General features: G+C 35.4%; 1 protein-coding gene across 5 annotated transcripts; it reads left to right on the top strand.

Annotated features, from left to right (window-relative positions):
- Positions 1-4,093: 4,093 nt before the first annotated feature.
- Positions 4,094-15,851, top strand: LOC18442645 (Xanthine/uracil permease family protein). 5 transcript variants are annotated; one of them, XM_088854787.1, is made up of 10 exons: positions 4,094-4,908; positions 6,156-6,253; positions 6,337-6,507; positions 7,826-7,926; positions 9,283-9,418; positions 9,932-9,982; positions 10,453-10,641; positions 11,989-12,223; positions 14,558-14,838; positions 15,304-15,851. In XM_088854787.1, the coding sequence occupies exons 1-10, from the start codon at positions 4,278-4,280 to the stop codon at positions 15,523-15,525; spliced, it is 2,115 nt and encodes a 704-aa protein (XP_088710913.1). In that variant the 5' UTR covers positions 4,094-4,277; the 3' UTR covers positions 15,526-15,851. The 5 variants fall into 5 exon arrangements, 4 of the variants coding, with proteins under 4 accessions (XP_088710913.1, XP_006852922.2, XP_088710915.1 ...); XM_006852860.4 differs by having other exon boundaries at positions 10,453-10,740; XR_016046780.1 differs by lacking the exon at positions 11,989-12,223 and having other exon boundaries at positions 10,453-10,740.
- Positions 15,852-19,511: the final 3,660 nt, after the last annotated feature.

Here is a 19,511-nt window from a genome sequence, read left to right as displayed (position 1 = left end):
TTTATTTTTTGGTTGGGTCCAATCAGGTCTGGATCTGATAACTTCGAGTTCGGGTCCAGCCGGACCTAACTTGACCCGTTGCCACCCCTATCTCCATCTATATTTGCCACAAAAAATGTGGCTGTGCTATAAGGTCCCATATCACCTCATCCTTATTCTTTAGGGAATAATACCAAAATAGGATTGAATTACCACATCTGCCTGCCTGTTATATCGATATCTTCCTTTTATATTTATAATTAAGGTGTGGTTTGTATAGAGCCTAGGCTCTAAACAATCAAATTAGAGCTTACCTTGAAATAGTACCAAGAAATGTGGTTTCAATATTGAAAATCTTTGTGATAGCCTTACAATATATTTTCATCTTTATTTACAAAATTTAAAGCTTTAAAAATAGTATAGATCGGCAGATCTATAAAAGCATGAAAACCTTGAAAATTGACGGTCCAAAAATGCATTACAAAATATACTATTTCCAAATTTTAAATCCATTTTTTTTCTCATGTCCATGCATCTGGATGTCGAGATGATCAATTCGAAGATATTTGGGTATCAAAATAACCTCTTCCAGTTAAATTTTTGTGGTAAGCTTCAATTTGATTGTTTAGAGCCTGGGCTCTATATAAATTTTTTCCTTATAATCATGGTTGCCAAGATCAACCTTATAAAAATTTTAGATCCATAATATCATACTTACGAAAAAGACGTAATTTTAAGTTCAAATCCATTATCGTATAGGACTTTTAAAGAATTCCACATTTGAATAGGTGCATCAGCACATGCACCAAAACCCTGTACTTTTTTTTTTTGGGTGAGTAACTGGGAAGGGGGCCCTGCCTATAGTAGGAATTGATCCTAGGACGTAGTGTGGCAAATCATCAAGCGCCGACTAATTAAGCCCGGCGCTTTTTCTATACCACATGCGTCTCTTTACTCTCACACAATTGCCAAGATATTTTCACATGATGAACACTATGTATAGGGCGAGGTTTGTATAAGGTTACTTTTTTATGCTATAAAAGTGAAACACACATCTAAAATTTGCTTAGAGATATCATTTTCATATAAGAAATATTATGATGGCTTGAAAATCTATTTTCATACATAATTATAAAATTTCAAATCTAAAAAATGGTACAGTTGGAGCAGATAAATAAATATTTGAAAATTTTAAAAATAGGCGGTCCAGATAACATGTTACAAAATGCACTGTTTTTTTAACTTAAAATTCTTTTTTTTTTTCATATCAAAACATGTTAAGGTCAAGATGATCAATTGGAGTATTCTTCAATGCTAGAACGCACTCTTCTATAGGATTTTTTAAAGCGCACCTTAATTCAATAGTATAAGATTGCAGCCATATAGATATAGTTGTGGGTCCACCCACTCGATTTAGAGTTGCTTAAAACACACTCCTTATTTCACCTAAACCATTCAATGATATCTTTCTTGCATTGGTTGCTTGATGAAAGTGAAAGCAAGCTTTTCTGTGCCTTCATCATTGCATCTCTACAACTTCGCAATGTCAAAAAGCATGGGTCCCCTGCCAGTAAAAACACAAAAAATAAATAAAAAACATAGCGACCTTTTCCTCAAAAGTCTTTTCTCTTATTTATTTTAAGCATGTGATTTGAATCTGTTGGTTAGGAGAATAAGACATCTTAGCTTCATGGGCTGTATACTTTCTAGCATGACAAAATGGAAAATAAAGAAATGATAAAAAATTGCTCATTAAATGGTGACCTAATGTCTCAAACTTTTATGAGAAGCTTAAAAATAACTCCAATCTTGACTAAAGTATGGTTAACTTTTAGGAGAAATGTGATTACCAAAGTGCCCATAATTTTTTTTTTTAAGTAATGAGTTTTTTTTTTTTATAATAGGAAGTAATGAACTGAGTTTAAGAAGTACTTCATTGGCCATAAGAGTGGATAGGTAACTGAAAAAGGAGTTTTAAAAATGCCCGATCGGCACAGAATCACTAGTCCGATTTAAGAAGCGTTTACCCTGTGTCGTTCGGGTCTAGAAGAGCACTGGCAATTTGTTACGATAACAATGCTGATTCACTGATTCAGACCGATTTTTGGCTAGTTCACTATTCTTGCATGTATTTTTTTGCCAGTTCACTATTTTTATGGTACAATAAAACAACAATCCGAACTACTGTTTTACTGATCCAGAACGGTTTTTGTGATGCCCGATCCGAGTCACCGATCTGTTTTCTAAATAAGTGTTTTTCTGTAATAATAAGAAACTTATTAATGTTGGAAACAATGATACGTCTATTTTCATATGCATTCCCTCGCAAAAATCCATTTACATATGAGTTTTGAATCTAAAATTATGAATTTGCTAAAAAGAATTTAAACCTTAAAAGTATACTTTGACATGGTTAAAATGATCCAAAATCAGTCCAAAAACGAAATTTCGAATGACTTAACGTTTATACAAAACTAGAGAGAGAGAGAGAGAATATTCTCGATGAGTTTTTCAAGCCATTAGATTTTGGAACAATGTCAATCTTTAAGATGGTCCCTTGAAGGAGACCTCATTTGAATAAAAACAGAGCATATATAAGATAATTTATCTTTAATACAAAGGGATCATATTTACCCTTACAAGTGAAATTTGACGGCTAGAGTGTGCCCACAGAAAAAGAAAATATTTAAAACTATGTAATACATCTCAAAAAGCAGAATTCTAAAACTAATGGCTAAAAGTGACCGTGACATTTTTGAATAATTGATCTAAATATATAATCATGTAAAAATTAATCTTAATTATAAAAAAAATTGAATAAAATATTTGAGAGAGTTTTGAAAGCAACATAGTACATGGCATATGGAGATGAAAGTTTGTACAATACAGAGAGATTGAGTGGGGCTTGGTTCGAGTAGTTAGGAGTTGACGTTAGACAAGGCAAGACTGATCGGTTGAGTTGTTCAATATCTCATCGGTGCTTTAGTTAGTGTAGTCTAAAGTAAAATCTAGGTTTAATAAAAAAAGTTTTTATTTTTATATGGGTAAACAATATTGGACAAATTTTAATAATTTTATATTTTTATAGTATTTTATATTTTTATTTATTTTCAAATACTGTCTAAAAAATTTCATGTAGTAGTTAAAGTACTTTTGACTAGACCAGATCTCTACCTAGTTCGATAACCAGTTCAATTTATTACCAAAGACTGATAAAGAAATTACAATAATAGGTATTATTAAACATCCTAACCAAGATTTTAAAAATTGACTCTGTAAACATAATTGCCCCTCTAGATTTTCAATCTCGTTTTGTAGATTGAGCATTCGGACCAAAAATTAAAAATAAAAAATTAAGTAGGGGCAATTCTTTGACAAAATCTAAATTGTTTCTTTTTCTTTAAAAATGGGGTGTATTCAAATAGTTCTATGACATAATTGGCCTCCGGTTCCTCATATTTTATATGATCTGGACCGATCAATTTCAATCCATATTACGATTTTTAAAACACAACAATTATTCCCTATTTTCATCGAGATAAAAGGAACGTGCAATATGATATTTGCATAAATTATTATTTTTGGATAATTCAGTGGGGATAACGGGTTTTTACTCTTTTTTTTAAATCATCGGTATTTTTTTAATTTATTAGGTGAGAATAATAGCGTAGAGTTTAACATGCACAAGCAATGCAATACATAAAATTTAGAAAACACAAAATAATATTCACCAAAAAAGCGAAATAAGTGGAGAGAGCATATCTAAAAAAAAGTAAAAGTTAGAGGGAGAATAATTATGGAATTTAACGGTATTAAGCCAAAAAAAATTGCAGCCAAAGGGCATTATGGTCATAATGTACTTCTCCCACGTGCCTTCCGCCACTTTGAGGCGTAGCCGTTTTCTGCAGACAAAAGATGCTTCCTCTGCCACTCTTACCAGAAGGAGAACAAAGCTCCACACTCACTCCAATTCTCCCCACCTTCAAAACCCTAGCCCTAACCCTGACCATGACCCTGACCCTGACCCTGACCCTAACCCTAAACCACAAGACTTCATAACCCACTTTCATGGCCCCAAGCTTCACGAAGCCCTAAACAGGAACTTCAAAGCTCCTTTCATGGCTACCTCTGAAAAACCCAGTTCACTTCACCTTGGAAGTCCCTCTCATGGCTTCGGCCACTTTTTTAAACCCTGACTAGTAGTTTGGGAGTATTTTTCGCAGTGTTCCGTGTCTGAAAACCAAAGGCGAGCTCTATGTGAATGCCGCATTTTTGTCTCTGAGCCTGTAATAGAAGCCATGAAGGACTCAGGTAGAAGCACCCAAGACCAGAAAACACTAGATATTATGGGCCAGAAGGGCTCTGGATCTGAGAGGCCAGGTCCAAGGCATCCAAAGATTGAGCCATTTGTTCCAATTAGTAGCAATTTCAATCCTAATGATTTGAAGACTTGGGCGAAGAGGACCGGTTTTAACCCTAATCTCTCTGGTGAGACTACAACCAGTGCGAGTGACATTGGTCAGGATTTAGAGAGAGGGGAGAAGAATAATAAGGGAGAAGCAGAGAGAAGAGCTGAAATCGAGCCAGTTTCTAGCACGAGGGTTGGGGGAAACAGTAATGGCAATGGAGACTCAACAGTGAATGGGAGGAGGACTCGGGCAAAGATTCCGACGAGTATCCCGGCCAATAATGGAGATCCGGTGAATTCTCCGGCGAAAGTTGGCCCTGCTCCTTCTCCTTCTACTCCTGCCACCCCTGCTCCTGCTCCTGCTCCTGCTCCTGCTTCTGCCCCTGCTCCTGCTCCTGCTCCAACAGAGACGCAAAAGGAATTGGAGATTGATGTTTTATCACTGTCACAGGATGGTGAAGATTTGGTGTTGCCTCAGAGGCTAGAGATGAAGTATGGACCAGGAGATGACCCTGGTTATGGTGAGTGATTGTGTATCTTGAATAAAGGTCATGAACTCTATTTTATCTGTGTGCATTGTGATTTTTTTTTTTATTATTATTATTTGGCATTGGTGGCTTTTTTACTTTTGCTTGCATCTGTTCCCCTTTGATATAGTGTGAATTGGGATTATTTTCTTTATGGATCTTGTGAAATCTCCCTTCATTGGATATTTTTTTCTTGTTTTTCCCTTCTGTTTTATTATTTTTAGATAATTGTGTGGGGGGTGAAGGTTTGGAAAGAGAAGTACTATCAAGAGAGATAAAATTTAAAGTCTCGAACAAAATTTTTTAAGGGTGTGGTTTGTATAAGGTTGCAACCTTAAACAATTAAATGAATGCACACCTCCAAATTTCATCATAAATATAATTTTGGTGTAAAAAATTATTAGGATGGTTTGTGAATCTATTTTTATCTCTAATTATAAAACTTTAAACTCCAAAAATGGCTCAAATCATGTAGATCTATAAATAATTGAAAATCTTGAAATGGATGGTCCAGATAATGTGTTGCAATATATACTATTTTTAGGGCTCGAAATCTTTTTTTCTTTTCATATTCATTCATCTTAAAGCCCTCATATAGGACATGCGGATTGAACTCTCTCTCTTCATGGGCATGTTTTTTGAGTCAGTCTGTTATTTAGTGAGCTTATAATTCATGATTAGTAAAATGTATCAAGGATGAGTTCCAAATTGTTAGAGAGAAATTTGTGGCTGGGATTATCATTAGTACTTCACAATGGTATTGCGAAGTTACACAGCAATTTTATTAATTCTTTGATAATTAAGTGACCAAGCATATTTAATGAAAAAAATAGAGCGCACCATCTTTTGGCAAGTTTGCCATGATAGAAATTTAAAATTTCAGCCGCCAAACTGAAATGATGGTGTAAAAGTACAAGTCGTAATTACACATTTGTTAAATGCTATTTTTTTTCTTTCATAATCCGTCTACCTACATAAAGGGCCTTGGTATTTCTTTGTTTAACCTATAGACTTCTCAAGCGGATTGATGTTTTACAGCTTTACTTGTTTCATTGGAATGTCATGGATCTAATCTTTTGTAAATAAACAGTCAGTAGCCCCTGGATGTTTGATAGACATCTGCTGCTTTGGTTATCATATTTAATGCCCTTCTATTGTCCACTTAATGGTAGTTTGTCTTCTTGATTGTTTAAACAGCCATGGCTTTTCATTCTTACTGTTTCTTTTTCTTTTGACTGCAGTACCCCTTATTTTCTATGGCATGCAGCACTACTTATCATTGGCTGGTTCTCTTGTTTTTATTCCTGTGATACTTGTACCTGCCATGGGTGGAACTGATGTAAGAAAAATATGATTGCATAATTTCTTCTTAGACTACCAAGTGGCACTGAGTGAAGAAAAGGATTTTGATCGTTTTGACAGGAAGACACTGCCATAGTGATATCAACGGTGCTCTTGGTATCTGGATTTACAACAATACTGCATTCTTACTTTGGCAGCAGACTTCCGCTGGTTCAAGGAAGCTCGTTTGTTTATTTGGCACCAGCTTTAGCTATCATAAACTCTCAAGAATTTCGGAATCTTACTGATAATGTAAGTTGGCAATTTGCTGTTACCAATAAAAAATAAATATAAATTGTCAAGTTGATGATAGTTAGCCACTTATAAAATCTGGACTTTAAGTTGGTGTTACTTAGGCATTACCTCATTGAGTGAAAATTTAATGAGTGCTCCATGTATGCTTTTTGCTCACTCTCCAATAACTGTTAGTTCTTGTTTGAGTCTGGGAATTGTTTCACTTGGGAATTATTGAGTGGTGTCACCACTTATTTGCTTTTGTAGCCTGCTTTCATTTGGAAAGTGAAGGGAAGTAGGACTCTACCGCTTCAGCAGTAAACATCATGATCTTCATCCATACCATCTGTACCATTCAGCTAAACTGACAAATCACATTTGAACTCATAGAATATCATAAATTCATAACCTTTTGCTCTCACGACCCAATCTCAAAATTGAATTAAGTTAAATATCACACTAGAACTTAAGAAGTCTTACATGTTAGTGAAGAAGATTTATTAATCTGATGAACATTAGAGTTAGACCTGTTGATAGGTTATGATAAAAAAGACCTGGCATCATTGCTTTGCTAGTGTAGGCAAGTTAGAGCTAGTTTGCTATAGCTTAGTCAAGGCAATGCATGCTGTAGAAGTTTTGTTGAGTTATATGACTGATTTGGTCTTTCCCCATTCTGAGTCAACTCACTGTGTGTGCTTGTTGCCGTTGTTGCTTTTGTTGACCTTGCTTGCCTGTGCGGTTTTCTCAACCAAGCTTATCAATTTGTTTATATGAGTGATAAATCGTGCTAATTTAACATCAAGAGGCTGTCATTATTGACCTTAACTACCCAAATACTTGGGTAAGTGATGGCTATTTGGATGGAGCCTGCTTATGAATTTGCAATTAGGAGTGAATGCAGGATTATTATCACGTCAATCTCAGTCATAATGAATGTTATACAGTTTCAAATGAATTGGTTGGAAAATTCAAGCTGAGTTATCAATCATTGGGTAGTTGGCGACTACTTGAATAAAATCTAGGGATCAATGGAAGTCAGCTTATATCAGGATGGGCTGAAAGCTTTGTTGCAAAGTCATCTCCATGCATAATTTATGGTTGGTATTTCATTGAGTTGAGATGTCAATCATTTGTATCTGCAGGGTTGGGACACATAGATCTCAATTCTAATATGTGGTTCCTAATTAAATTGAGAGTTTTTTTTTTTTTTTCCCCAATTCTATTAAAATTTGCTCAGTTTTCTCTATTCTTAGTGCTCAAATTGTTTATCGTTATTGACAAATATAAACGTTTTTCTGCATTTTTATGTACCTTCTCTTTTGTTTCATTCATGCAGAAGTTTAAACACATAATGAAGGAACTTCAAGGAGCTATCATTGTTGGTTCAGTTTTCCAGAGCATCATAGGCTACAGTGGTCTTATGTCCCTCTTCTTAAGGTTTTCTACAAGGCTATAGATTGGTATTTTTTGCTGTATTTTTATGTTTCATTTCATATACTTTGGATTATGTTTTGTCCTTTCTGGTCTAGTTCTTTTTTTACTCACTAAACATCTTTTGTTGCCTGCTGAATTCAATTATGGTGTAAAGGCTGCTTCATTGGTCTACATTAAATAGCCTTGCTAATTAGTGTTTAATATTAGTGGGCAATAATACTACACAGTAAAATTGGTGTACATTAAATAGCCTTGCTAATTAGTGTTTAATATTAGTGGGCAATAATACTACACAGTAAAATTGGTGTACATTAAATAGCCTTGCTAATTAGTGTTTAATATTAGTGGGCAATACTATACAGTTTTTGTTCATTTTAAAGTATTTTGATCATTCCTTCTTTCCCGGAGAGAACATGATTATACCTTCATTTTCTTTAGACAACTGGATCTATGTAGTTTGGTGTTACAAGTACTTAATGTGAATTTGAAATACAGATATTGTGGATTACCTATGGTTAGTTTTTCCAAAGTTCGTTTTTCTTTTTATTGTTTTCAAGCTAATCTTATGTTCCATTAATTAGGTTATGTCTTCTTGTTGAACTAGGATTTTATCTTTTTTTTGGTAAGTAAACATCTTGTGTACAAGTGATGGCACCATTAAAATTGTATATGTTATACATATGGAATGGATATAGAGGAGTTTTTAGACTGTTTCCAATCAAGAAAGCTTGTCCAGCCACTTCTCTTCCCAGGTTGGGGCAGCCTTCTTGGTGTAAGAGGAATTTGATTCATCTATGTTTCCTTTGATCTATTCTCCCCACCAGGAGTTTGGTCTTGAAGAACAACTTCACCATATTAAATGTCGACCTTTACTTGCGACTAGAACCATTTTATGGGAAGCAAGTAATTGAAGTGCAAGCTTCAGAGGCTGTCTCCTAGATAAAAAGATGACTAATTGGATGTAATTACTTGTCCTTCTGCATACATGAGCACCATTATTCTGACAAATAGCGCCCCTGCTTTGCTTTCGAAAACCTGAAATGACTTGACCTCGACCTACTTGTGATATATAGCCTATATCGTTTTATTGGAAAACTCTTCCAAGTTTTATAGGAAAGAAAAAAAGTACATGGAAAGAATTAAATGTGTGTTCTAACAAAGTACAAATAAAAGAAGCAAAATTAGGGCATTATGTTCTTTTCTTCTGGAACACATCCTGATACTATGCATCTAATCTCGTAACTGGAAGAACTCATCATCATCATGTTAGTTTTTCTTTTATAACCTAATAGCTGTTGGAGTGGCACAATTTGGAATTTTGACAGGATCCTGGATGTCCTTTTTTGGATGAAATTGCAGATTATTAAATCCTGTGGTGGTTGCACCAACAGTTGCTGCAATAGGTTTATCATTTTTCAGCTATGGATTTTCTCAAGCTGGCACTTGTGTAGAAATCAGTATTCCCCAGCTTCTATTGGTTGTCATTTTTTCTTTGGTAAATTCGACCTTTTGCTCTAGAAGCAGTTTCATTTTCTTTCAATATGTTTAATTACCTCTGTTTGAAGTAGCTCTAGGGTATCTTAAGTATTGGTTTCATCTGCTGTACTGTTTTTTATCATATAAGTTACCATAGTCACAAATCTGTATGGGGGAGTCAATGAAGATTTAAAAGCCTACAGACTTTCAAATTTTAGAGAATTTCAGAGAAAACAAAAAAGGAAACATAAAATGAAATATTGTAAATTTATACTTTCATGTAAAAAGAAGTGCTGCTTTTTCAAAAAATTTCAGAAAAATTTAGAAGAAACTGCAAAACCTTATGAATCTTAGATAATGAAGAAAAATTTCATGCTTTTCGAATCTTGAGAAAATTTTGCAAGAACGAAAAAATGGATATAGTTCTCCCTGTGAATCCTACAATATGAATGTAACTTGATATACTGTCGACAAAATATGTGGATATCTTTGTTTCTCACACTAAATGCTTGTATTTCTGCCTTACGTGCAGTACCTTCGAAGAATTTCCTTGTTTGGGCATCGTATATTCCAGGTTTATGCGGTATGCTTTGAAATTATTATATTTCTATTTATTTCCTCATGGGTGTATATGCGTTAACATGGCAGCACTTAGTTTGCATAATTTTGCTATCTTTAGTTTCAAAAAGAAATATGGAAAGAAATAAAAAGAAAAGGAAAAATGTTTGGAATGGCTGCATAAATAGTGCAGGTGCTCCAGAAATTTGAAATCTTAATGAATGTTTGGACCATGCATAAATATTTAAGTCACAATCATTTTACTAAAGCTTTTCCTAATGGGTTAAAATAATAATTTAGAAAACGATTCGTCTCTACACACTGTTTTGATCTTTCAAATTCCTGAAGTGGCTGCACAATTCATCTGGGTATTCTGGGCAAAGTTTTGATATTTTAGCAAAAAGAGAATTATTTGCTGCTCTCTGGTCATGATGCCAGCAACACCAAATGGGGTGCTCAAGGGTTTACCTCACTGTTGCTTCCTATTTGCTGCAGGTTGCGCTTAGCGTGGCCATTGTATGGGCATATGCTTTCCTTTTAACAAAAGGTGGGGCTTACAACTATAAAGGCTGCAATCCAAATATACCTAGTTCGAATATCTTATATGATGCATGCAAGAAACATGCATTCACCATGAAGCATTGCCGAACTGATGTTTCCAGTGCATGGAGATCAGCAGCATGGGTGAGGATTCCTTATCCTTTACAGTGGGGAATACCCACGTTCCATTTCAGGACATCTATTATAATGGTCTTTGTCTCAATCATTGCGACGGTGGATTCGGTGAGTGCTTCCCTATCACTAGTGTTATCCAAAAAAGTATTGCTTTTATCTATCCAAAAAAGAATGATTGACCATATCCTTTTAGACCTAGTGTTTAAGTGACCTTTGATTTTCATGAACAGCCCATTCTGTTTGCTTGCAATACAAGTCTTATCCTTTCTCTTCCTTTATAACTATTTGGCCCATTAAATGAAAGCAAAATACATCGAAAAGAATTTTATTGGAACTCATTTCCTTCTCTTTTTCTTTCTTTTCTTTTTTTTGGGGAAATCATTACCTGATTTAGATCTCATATTTTGATTACTAACTATAGTTGATGATAATTGGATTTCTTGTCTTGCAATGCGAATTGTTACTCTGCTTGTTTCAAAGCTGACCCAGGTTTGGCAGTTAAATTTAGGGCAGTTAAATTTAGAGGAACTTGGGTGAGTTTTATCATGAATATTTCTTCAGATTATACTCTGTTTCCATGTCAACTAGTGCACAGTTACTTATATGAAGAAAAATGGTACGAACTTCATGCTTGATGCACCCAAGATGAATTATTGAGTACAAAAAGAAAGGACTGTCTAGGGCAATGAACCAGGACATCCTTTAGAGTTTTGAAGTAATTATAACATGACCTTGTATTAGCAAAATTGCAAATTTATCTCTTTGGTTTGATATCAATAGAGCATAGCGCAGGGTACTTCTGTTTAGTGTATTACATATAGTCTTGATCTTGCATCTCGATATGATAAACCATTTCTCCGCTTTAGCAGAGAAGGGAAGAATAGAAAACGGAGGCTTCATGGGGAGGCCTCATCTCTTTCCATCATTGAGAAATGATTGTGGAGCCCTAAAAGAAATATACAAACAGTATACTACATATAGTACAGAAACATCTAAAATATCTAAGATATATAGCCAAAATGTCAAAAAGATAAAGTTTATCGACACCCACTTAACTGTATATCAGTTGCCCAGTATTCTTTTTATCAAGAAACTAAACCAGACACTATTACGATTGATACACCAACGTATGTTAATCTCCACCCTTCGATAGTGTGAAAGGATGGTGCATGTCCCTGTTATATACCATATACATATACCATTGTTACCAGTATTATATCTTTATTAGAATACATCAAGTACTTCGTCATTTGGCAAGGTTCTTAAGATTGCCCTTGATCATCACATCCCAGAGTCGGAATGTCGCAGGCTACTGAATGTATTTTTCCTTTCTATTCTTTGCATAACTATATTCAGGTCGGATCTTATCATGCTGCATCATTACTGGTTAATTCAAGGGCCCCAACCCCAGGCATTGTTAGTAGAGCGATTGGGTTGGAAGGAATCACAAGCTTGTTGGCTGGACTCTGGGGCATGGGAACCGGATCGACAACCCTAACTGAGAACATGCATACCATTGCTGTGACAAAGATGGGTAGTCGAAAGGCAATCAATCTAGGAGCCGGGCTTTTGATCCTTTTCTCACTTGTAGGTAAGAATTTATTTATTTATGGGAAAAGTTTAGATATGGTCCCTTTCAATAGATTTTGGATCTGAAATTTCACAAGTCGGTAATCTCGACCACCATGATTGTGATCTGAAAAATAAATGGATTTTAAAACTTGAGATAAATATTCTTAAAAGATTAAAATGAAGGGTTAATAAAAAACTGTCCACAAGAAAATTTTAAAATTACTTATTTTAAGGTTTAAAATCTCTTTTTTTAGATTCATGATTGTGGTGGTACAGATTACCATGGTGTAAAATTTTGGATCTAATATCCATCTCTAAGATGAATTTTTGGAAGGAGACTGCACAAATTAATAGGTGCATGGCATATGACGCATCAAACCCCATCCTTTATTTATCATGCAAAGTTAACTCTTGTAGTGGATGATATGCCTGCAGAACTTTGACATGTTTGGAGATATGTGATATTTTCTTTTGAAGCTGTGAACTGTATTGTATTAATAGTACAGAGTTACATGTAAGACTGGTATACCAGAAAATAGGCTACCCAAAACAACTGGGAGCCCTACACAAAAACCTTCAAGGGGCCCAAAAAATCCGAAATGAAAATGTACAATGAATCACAGGTGGGTAGGAACAAGGGGTTCAGTAGCTCAAAAAGGTGCCTGGAAACCCCTCTGAAGGGTTACTAGAAGCTCCCTCCCTAGCAAGGAGGTCAGCTTCAGCATTGGCTTCCCTTCATATGTGCCTCCACGAGGTGCTAAGAGGGCTGATAATGGGAGATGTATATTATTATTGAAGGTAAAAAAGGACTCTGGCGTATTTACTAGAAGCTCCCTCCCTAGCAACGAGGTAAGCTTCAGCTTTGGCTTCTCTTCATATGTGCCTCCACGAGGTGCTAAGAGGGCTGATAATGGGAGATATGTGATATTATTAAAGAGAAGAAAGAACTCTGGCATATTTACTTACCAAAAAGAAAGAAAAAGATTTGATGTCTTTCAAATCACATTAAGAAGATGGAAATATGTTCATTATTGTGCCTTTCACATAGCATCTGAGTGATACACTTGCATAACGGAAAATCCTTGTGTATTGTACAGTTTTTTCATTTTGTGAGGATGGGAAATCCTATTGGATTTGTCAATATAGAACAGTTTTTCCTTCATTTGTAGAAGCATATTGGAATGCACATCCCTGTTACTGCATGCATGCCTTAAAAGCCCAATCCGTTAGTTGTATACTCTTTTGCTTCTAATATATATCACAGACATACTCTTTCCAAATACATGTATCGAATTTCTCTCTCTCTCTCTCGCTCCGCCCAAAAAACTAAAGCTCTCTCATTACTGTCATAGGTATAGTTTTATATGTGAAATTTGTCATAAGAGTAACTATTTAACCATATCTTTTGATTTAATTTCAAACTACCCATCAAAAGACATAAGATCATGACTTGGAATAGTTGTAAATGGGTAGCCTGGACAGTGATGCTACATAGATTAAGGATTAAGGCCATGCAGTTGGGACCATAATGGTGCTATGTAGTCCAATAAAAGGCCAATTTGGATCGGGAATCGGTGGGGACTGACCTAGTTCCTTAACAAAACTACTAGGAAGTAGTCCATTTTATAGGCACTTTCCCGGTTCCCACCCATCGCAATTTTCTATTTCTATTTTCTTTTTTTGTTTATCAAATTTTAAATATTATTTAATTTTTTTTGACCTATTACCACACCAAATAATCTGCCAATTTGGCTCGGGTCTGTCCATCCGGTGACCAATCCAGGTTTTAAAACATTGTTCCAAACTAAAAAGATAAAAAGAAAACCATGCTAGGCTGGGCTGGACCATTGACCCCTGGCCCAGGCTTGGCCATACCTTGGGTCTGGATTTATGCTTGGGGCTGTCCCACAGGCCAGATTTAGGGCCTTATTCCAGCTAGGCCGTTCCCAAGCCTACCCTTATATTTAGAGGTATTAATTTAGGAAAAGTATAGAATGAGACCATTTACCTTTGATACAAGGTGGACACATTAATCTTGACCATTGGATGTGAAATTGGGTGGCTGCAATTGTTCCATTGATCAAGCTCAAACTTCAAAAGAAAATTTCTCAAACTTTATGACACATCCAAGCTATCAAATTTCATATCGGATGGTTGTAAGTAATTGTGACTACCTTGTATCAAAGGTAAATGGTCTCATTGTATACAATCCCATTAATTTATTGTCTTGTCTATTTATAAAAATTGAATGTAAATTACGAAAGGTAATTTATTCCATGCCTTGTTCAATAAGAAGCTGTGTTACTTCGTAAAGAACACATATAATTGAAGCTGTTATTTCTTGAATTTGCAGGGAAAGTGGGTGCTATTATTGCGTCAATGCCGCAGTCTTTGGCTGCTTCTGTATTGTGTTTCATGTGGGCCATGGTAGTGGCTCTTGGCTTATCAACTCTACGATACACTGAAGCCCGAAGCTCTAGGAATATGATAATTGTGGGCCTCTCTTTGTTCTTCTCGCTGTCCATTCCTTCATACTTTCAGCAATATGGAACCAATTCAACCCTTGTTGTCCCGAGCTATTTTGTTCCTTATGTAGCAGCTTCAAATGGACCGATCCATACTGGGAGTAAATCCGTAAGCAACAAATATGGTTTGATGCAACTTATTTTATGAAGTTAAAAAAAATATTTTGCATATCTTATATTATTTGTATTAACAAACCCAAAATCTTTTTACTCGATGTTAGAATTCCTCGCCCCGAACTAAAAACAAAACTAGCTCAACCGAGTAACTATGGTTGTTTCCTGTTAATGCAGATGCCTCTTTTGTCAATTTCCTTGTTTTTCTCTGTAAATTTTAGTCATGTCTATGCGCCGCATGGCTCTGTCAATTTACCGTGTCTTTCAGTTTTTATTGCCATTGTCCTTCTAACCAGTGACTGCATCCTCAGGATCAGGATTATGGTGTCATTTTAGAGGAAAGTTACCTTTTAAGGAATCTTTTAGTATCAACTTAGACAAACCCGTTTGTATTTATAACTGAAAACCATTCTGTTCATTGTGTGAAAATGAAATTCATGGATATTGACTACATTGGCAGCTAAATTACGGGCTAAATGCCATTCTTTCGCTTCACATGGTGGTTGCTTTTCTTGTGGCCTTTGTTTTGGATAACACCGTTCCTGGAAGCCGGCAAGAGAGAGGAGTATATGTCTGGTCGACAGCTGATGATATAAGAAATGACCCATCTCTTCTAGCTGACTATTCACTGCCTTCAAGAATCAGTCGGTGCTTCAGGTGGTCGAAATGTGTTGGTGCATGAATCATACAATTCCACAGATACTGAAGAAGAAAAAGAGAGAAGATAAGAGGATTGGTTGAGTTTTAAATCTGGCTTGGGTGTTATAGCAAATCCGATTTAATGATTGGGTATTCATTATTTGAAATTCTTTTCTCCATTTTTAGATGGTTAAGGTATACTGAGGTTAGCAGGTTCAGTGTTTTGGGGAAAGGGATAAGGAGAGATGTAGATGTTGTTTATGATTTTTTTTCCCATTACATGTATAATGTATTGTTCAGTTGTCATTTGTAAGGAAATATGTCAATGAATAGAATTTTGATTTAAATCCAATGAACAGATTACTATCACATTCCTTGTACATGAGTATGCATGGCCGAAGATTTCATGTTATTTATTTGGAGAAAGAAACAATGAAAAATAATCGTAGGTGGTGTGAGCACGCTTGAGAGAGAGAGATGCATAACAGCTCATCCATGGAAACTTGGAGAACTTTGGAATTGGGTTTCACCTTTTGTGGCTGGCAGCTTATCCATGGAAAAGGAGTAGATTCAAGAAGGTTTCCTGTAGGGTTGGCAATGAGCCGGATTCGGGTAAGGGCAGCATTAGCCTGAGCTAGGCCCAAGCATACCCCGGATGGGGCAGCACGCTCCGGACCTGTACTGAGCCAGGTCACTCTGACCTAATAGATTCAAAGAAAGAAAATGCATGGAAAATACAGGGCAAAATCGGGCTGACCCTGTCGTGCCCTTGACCTAGGTTTCGCCTCACCCAGCCTTGTCTTGGCTCAGCCCTCAGGCCATATTTGTAGCTCAGAAACTAGTTTTTGTAGCTCAGGACCTAGTTTTTGAAGGTCTGACCATGCCGCTTGGCCCATTGCCAGCCCCATTTTGTGTAATAAATGGATAGGAGCCATACAATGGTGGTGCATGGCGAATGCCATATCAGTGGGGGCTGCAACTATGGGCGATTTAATGTTTCCAGGCACAATCGATTGCCAATAACTAAAATTAATGGCTTCTTCTGGAGGTCAATGGGGCCGGACAAGTGAATATCCATACAAAAAATGTGCCACTGCTACACATCAGTGGTGTATCCTGTAATATACATTAGCGGTGTATCATAGCTTTCTAAACATTGGTTCCACCCTGCATTTCTTTATATAATGAGACCCACTTTTGATACAATAAAGTCCAAAGCATTTTCAATCATAAAATTTGATCGGTGGTGAGGTGTCACTCGTTAAGCACACTGTTCAAAATAAATTTTCTCAAAAACTGTGATATATTTTAATAAGTTAGATTTTATATTTTATGGTTAAAATAAGTTGTGACCTTCTTGTATAAAAATAAATAGTCATGTAATATACAATTCATTGAAGGAAAAATTGAGCCGTTCAACCAGTTAATGGCAAGTTCGATCGGAATTGGTCACTAGCTGGTTCTAGTTTCGGCCAGTTTTAGTGATCGGTTGAGTATTTTAAAAAAAATTTCAAAAAAATTATATAAAATCTCAAAAAAATATAGGGAATTTATTTGTAATATATATTTTTTTAATATTTTTATCATTATGATAAAGATTAGAATTTGTTTTGGCCATTAATATTTATTTTTACATTTTTCCATCTTTTTAGAAAAATTCAAAACCATCCCTAAGCACAAATCGATTATTTAAAATTCATTTTTTCTATTAATTTTCAACTTCATTTAGATCTGTTTTGTTTAATCGTTCTATAAATATAATTTCATATTTTATTAAAAAAATTTGCATTTTTTAAAACGTTCTTTTAGATTTGTCCAGTTCAAACAGTTGAACCGACCAATTCACCGATTAGGCAGATTGAACTACTTCTGAGCCCATGTCCGATTAACCGTTTTAGTTAGATTTTTCATACAGCTCCCTTTGTTTGATCTTCCTATTGTGCATCATTTGCCACAAGAATTATCCGCAAGGCAGAGGAGCGAACCTTTGCCAGAAAATATAGGGAGGGATATAGCCTGCACCAGAAAAGAGGGAAAAAATGTAGAGCACGAGCCTACATTAGAGGTGAGGTGTGCCTATTTGTGGAGAGAGAATCTTATGGTAGGATTGCTAGACTAGCCCCTCTCGAGAGAGAGAGGTCGGAGGTGTGGTGGTGATGGTGGTGCCGGCTTGTGTGTCTTTTTTTTTTTTTTTTGTAGGAATACATGCCCCTACTTGTTTTCGGAGGTGTGGTGGTGATGGTGGTGCCGGCTTGTATTTTTTTTTTGGTAGGAATACATGTTCTTACCTGTTTTTAAAAATAATTAACAATTTTAATGTGTCAATGGGAATAGAAACTTAAATCAATAGCTGAAACTCAAGTGCTACCACCACGACCTCAACCCCATTTCCGTGTGGGCTTGTGCGTCTCTCGTAGCATAGCGCATAGGGATTTACTAGAAACGGCTCTACAAGTTACAACCTCTATATCTTCGATCGCTTGAAAATCCTCATAAAACGGCACTAGTAGGATGAAATGATAAGATGCAAGTTTTCTCATGCACAAGGCAGCCCATCAACTCATTTAAAAGAGAAAAATAATTAAAATATCAAGACATACCCTTATACAATAAATTTTCTTTAATCAAATTTCATTATTTACCGATTAATATATGGAATCAATCTATTGCAAAACAAAAAAAAAAAAAACCCATTTATTTATGAGCGCATAACTATACTCCCTCATAAGCATAGTTACTTCTTCTCCGTCAGTCTGAAGACCTACTCGGAAGGATTTTTTCAATCCGAAAATTTGAAAATCACTTAGGGGTCGTTTGTTACTTATGTAAATTTTTGCACAGGAAAATAATTTTCCATTTGTAAACAGACTGCTTGCTTTTTTCCAAGTCTAGTAAACACATTTGAAAAGCACATTGCATATGTTTGGTACCTTGATTGGTAAATTATACATTTGAAAAGCACTGTGTAAAGTTATATCCTAGAAATATTAAATATAACTTGTTTTAAATAATTCATCCGTCTATGTTATTTATTTCGTCATCTCTCTTTCGTGGACACACTCTCGAAGAGTTTGAAATAATGCCATTATTTCAACTCTCCCCCCCCTCCCCTTCCCTTCTCTCTAACATGTTCCTTTAAATTGATGTAGGGAAGTTAAAGATTAAAGTTTATCATATCATGCTTCAAAAAGATTAAAATTATCTTATTATTTCAACATCTCTCCCTTTCTAACTCAAACAGAAAAAGAGAGATATGAGAAGTCTCAATTCCATCTACAAGATGTATAGTAATATAACGTATAAGCATTCCATCACATTATATATACAACCATTAATATTACAAAAGATTACCATTACATAATCATAAAGTCTTAATTTCATGCACAAAATGCAGATTGAGTACTAACATGCCAAAATACAGATTTTGATCGGTAGTCTTTAGAAACAAGTATCAAAACAAATAAAGTCCTACAAACTACTACAACCTAGTGCCTATATCAGTAGCATTCCCACATTTAATTAGCAATCTCTTTACGTAATATTGTAACAATATCGAGATTATCCTTGTTCTGATGGCTATCATTTCTCAACTCCAATGAGCATTATGTAATGTTTTTTTCTCAAACATTAACTCCTCATCTGTAACAAGTAAGAACTGTTGAGGTCATCTTAATAAAAATTATGCAATATACAAGTTGCGATGACAATCTTGACCTGAGTACTAATGGATACCGGAATTGCTCTTATAGAATGGGAAACCATACCTTACCAAATATGTGCTCAACGACATTTCACAACAATGAGTGGCTTAAATTAAATAGTTCCCCTTTTGTCATTGGATTGTTTCTACCTTGAAAGTCTTGAAGGTAGTAGCGTATTTTACAATATAGGGTCATAAGGCCTTGCATGTTGTGGTAACCTGCATCTTTAAGGTAGAATTTTTTTACAACAATCACAAGTTATAAATCAGGGTCTGCAATGAAGACTTTATAATTGTTTGAAAAAAAGTTACCTTGTGGCACACAAAAT

This window comes from Amborella trichopoda, chromosome 13 (assembly GCF_054954075.1).
Source record: "Amborella trichopoda isolate Santa Cruz 75 chromosome 13, AtrichopodaSantaCruz75HAP2 v2.0, whole genome shotgun sequence".
Lineage (NCBI taxonomy): Eukaryota > Viridiplantae > Streptophyta > Magnoliopsida > Amborellales > Amborellaceae > Amborella > Amborella trichopoda.
This window is presented reverse-complemented; position numbering and strand designations above follow the sequence as displayed.